The sequence below is a fragment of the Melitaea cinxia genome, chromosome Z (assembly GCF_905220565.1).
Source record: "Melitaea cinxia chromosome Z, ilMelCinx1.1, whole genome shotgun sequence".
Classification (NCBI taxonomy): domain Eukaryota; kingdom Metazoa; phylum Arthropoda; class Insecta; order Lepidoptera; family Nymphalidae; genus Melitaea; species Melitaea cinxia.
Window position 1 is genome coordinate 12,871,932 of NC_059424.1, and position 4,183 is coordinate 12,876,114.

The window sequence follows — 4,183 nt, forward strand, 5'->3', positions numbered from 1 at the left end:
TTTTTTTCTCCAACCCTGACTGTGACCGTTGCGCCAACGCGTTGTCACATACGCTATATTGCTTGATTTCATAAAGACGTACAAATAACGTTTGTGACAATTGAGCCTCATTTTCGTTACTAAGTAATTCAGTCAATTTTCATCGATTATACGGCCCCATCGATTTGAAATTCTTATTCTTAAAAATAACCTTTTCAAAGTAGAATGTAAATAACAATTCTTGACTAACGATAATGAAATATGAAAGAGCAGGTACAAGTACCATTGATAATTTTATACGAAAATTATAATGAAGTAATTTAAAAACTAACGAATCTTAATATTACTGATGTTGATATATTAGTTAAAAAGAAATGTTCATTTTAAATAAGTTAATTAATTTATAATTCTTGAATTTTATATTATATTTATTTTTTGCAGTATCTGGACATTGGTGAGGATATGAATGTGCCCGATGACTTCACTCCGACCGAATTACAGACAGGAAAGTGGTGGCGTCATTTACTAGCTGGTGGTATTGCCGGTGCCGTCAGCCGGACCTGTACCGCTCCACTGGACAGACTCAAAGTGTTTTTGCAGGTTCGTATTAGCTTATGTAACACCATTTGAAATTAACCAATTCGTGTGAGGTATGTTTCATTCTGTTATTATTTACATTTCAGGTGAATCCAACCAGAGAAAATATGTTGAAATGTTTAGCTAAGATGATTAATGAAGGAGGTATATCAGGCTTGTGGCGAGGTAACGGAATAAACGTTATAAAAATAGCTCCGGAGTCGGCGATAAAGTTTGCAGCGTATGAGCAAGTGAAACGGCTGATCAAAGGCGAAAAACACAATCAACCGCTAGAAATATATGAACGATTCGTCGCCGGAGCCACGGCAGGAGCGATTAGTCAAACTGTGATTTACCCACTAGAGGTGCTAAAGACAAGATTAGCTTTAAGAAAAACTGGCCAATATAACGGCATATTAGATGCAGCAAAGAAGATATATGCAAGGGAGGGACTGAAGTGTTTCTATAAAGGATACATTCCAAATATTCTGGGGATAGTGCCTTACGCTGGCATCGACCTTGCGGTCTACGAAACTCTGAAAAAAAAGTATATAAACAAATATCAGACGCACAACGAGCAGCCAGGCATGCTACTGCTGCTAGCGTGCGGGAGCGCGTCCTGCACTCTGGGGCAAGTGTGCTCCTACCCGCTGGCCCTCGTCCGGACGAGACTGCAAGCCCAAGGTATTATGTGAAATTTAGAATTATTAATTTCTTTATCTTAATCGTTTTTAATATTTAATTTTTATACTCTAAATAACTTAAGTAATTAACAGTAAATCTATTAAAAAGTGAAAGATTTATTATTTCGACTAATTGATTGGGATCAATTGTTATTATAATTTCAATAATTCTCTGGTGGTCAAAAATTAGACTAATATCGCATTTTTGTTGACAGAGAAAGCCGCGAAGGTCGCCGAAGGTACAATGCGAGGTGCGTTCCGCGAAATAGTACAGCGCGAGGGCGTGCGAGGCCTGTACCGCGGTATCACACCCAACTTCATCAAGGTGATTCCCGCCGTTTCCATCTCCTACGTGGTGTACGAGTACGCGAGTCGCTCTCTCGGCGTCAACATGACGTGATGAACCCCCCTCCCCCTTACATCACATCCTTCTCTAAGAATATGTAGCTAATTTTGCATTTGATTGTACATAGCTCTCGTAAGTGTATTATTTATATAATTGTGAATTAATAATTCCATATAAATGACATTAATTACGTCCTCCTCAAGTAACCTGTGAAATGTCTTGTACGTTGCATTTTTATTGTTTCTGAACGCGATATAATTGGTTTTAAATTTGTTACGTGACGACTTAATGCAGACACATTATAATAAATTTTGACTTTTTTTCTTTTGTTATTATATTTGTCCCCATCCCTGATATTGGTGTAATTTAAATTTGACTGTTAAACGAACAGGAGGCGATTGACTTCATAGGAACTTGATACTTGAACCAACCGACTGGTTGGCAAATAAAGAAATATGTGATAATCTAGAGAGGATAAGTTGCGTTCGTAGAAAACGTGAATACTTAAAGCTAGATTGGTCCTGTATGATATTAAAAAGGTTATTAAATGTTGACAATGCTAAAAATTAGCCCAATTAGTACAAACGTTTTTTTACGAAAATATAATTATGTTTAATATGTAATTATTAATAACGGCATTTAATAATGACAACTGTATTATAATTTCTGTTTTTGACATTCATATTTAAATCTAAAAAATTGTGTAAAAATAAATACTCGATATAAATGCAAAGGAGTCGAATTAGATCTGCCCTTCTTTTAGAAGCAAAATTTATTATTGTAATATATTCGTAAATACTTCCTTATGTTATTTTAAAAGTGTCGGTATTTTCCATTAATTGTAAAAAAAATCTATATGTCCGTTTTCCATTATTACAGTATTAGAATTTAATATGCAAGTCTCAGTGTTTATATTTCATTCTCTTATTTTTTACGAAAATAAAAAATAAATATTCAACAGTTTCTTATTGTAAAAACTGGTTCAAGAAAATTGTCTTATATTTTTATAAATGTATAACTCAAAGTTTTAGCCGTCATAACTTTATAATTATGTATAGTTTTTGATAAAATAGTCGAAAAGTTACTTCAACTGAATACTTATGTATTTATACTATGGAATAATGAGACAACTCCTTATAAAATATAACCTATTATTTCAGTAACTGAAATGATTACTGGAGTGAATATCTAGAATAGACGAACAAAACATTATTGTAACGTATAAAATACACACTCAAAGGACTATAACACAACTCACTTGGACTAAAACTAGTTAAATTCAATGAAAAAAACTGGGCTATTCCAATGATCTTTTAATAAAAATGTAAGCAATTCTAACGGCGATACTATATTTATATTAATTTAATTTTCTATCGCAGTATTTACTAAACTTTCTAATTTATGTTTTTAGTTCTAGTATTAAATTGTGTTATTAAATGTACATTAAAAACTGCCCTTAGCGGTTTGATATACGGCTGACTAATTTGTAGTTACTAATTAAGGGTTTTCTAAAAATTTCTTTCACTATAATACATTTTTTATAAAGTGAGGAAAAATACGTTTTTCTATACAAAATATTACGTTATTCATCCGATCTATTTCTCATCTTTCTCCATAACAGCACAACTTTCAAGTAAATGCCTTTTTAAACAGGAAAGTTTAAATTAATTTTGATAATTAATTAATTTAATTTTGATAGTCAAGAAAAGCTGAAGCAAAATACCGCCGCCGACTTTATAGCTCGGAGGTTTGGGTCGTTATTTATAAACATTTAAGAGCTTATTGTAGGTTGGATGTCAAGATTTTTTTTTCATTGTATTTGTACAATATGCTATATTTGTTATATAACTAGCTATAAATTTATAAAAGAAGAGATCAGAATGGTATTTATATTTAAAGAAGAAGGAAAAATGGGTTTCTAAAATTTATATTTGTTACCAACATTGATTGACGGCCGGAACACATCGACTTATTTTTTGACCATTTTTATATGAGTTTGATTAAACGGATGTTATATTATAGCGTAAAATTTATAACTAAAATTTATTGGAAAAAAAGTTTTTTACAAGATATAGATTATCTAAATGGATAAAAAAATCGCTAAGGTCAGTTTTTATTTCGCTGAATTGGCTATACATTTTCATAATTATTTCAAAGTAAAAAAAAGCTTTCGAAAATTATAACATGAATTATAAACATTATAAACAAAACAAAATAGTAATAATTGAGAATGGATGTTGCGCAGTCTTCTAAAATAAAATACGAATCTGATATTAATGGTGTACCTTCTTTAAATAGTAATTAGTGTAGCGTGAAACATTTTCCTCTATTTACTGCCAATAAATACGTGTAACGAACAATTTAAATGAAAATTCGTGTGTTATTGTGTCTCATTACATTTTACATAACTATTAAAATGCGAAGTTATTTCACAAATGATGGAAATAGTAAAAAACTGAGTGATTTACTTCTTATATGAATTTGTAATCGATAGTGAGATAAATTATTATGTTATAAGTAAAATTATAGTAATTAGGTATCCTATGCAAAACATATTTCGCGTTCATATATACATACAAGTAAATGTTACAAATATAGT

At 31.2% G+C, this 4,183-nt stretch overlaps 1 protein-coding gene across 1 annotated transcript; it reads left to right on the forward strand.

Moving 5' to 3' along the window:
• The first annotated feature begins 240 nt into the window (after positions 1-240).
• Positions 241-1,905, forward strand: LOC123668814 (calcium-binding mitochondrial carrier protein SCaMC-2). The gene is made up of 4 exons (XM_045602507.1): positions 241-252; positions 421-579; positions 663-1,239; positions 1,454-1,905. Exons 1-4 carry the CDS (start codon positions 241-243, stop codon positions 1,636-1,638), a joined length of 933 nt encoding a protein of 310 aa, XP_045458463.1. The 3' UTR covers positions 1,639-1,905.
• The last annotated feature ends 2,278 nt before the right edge of the window (positions 1,906-4,183 follow it).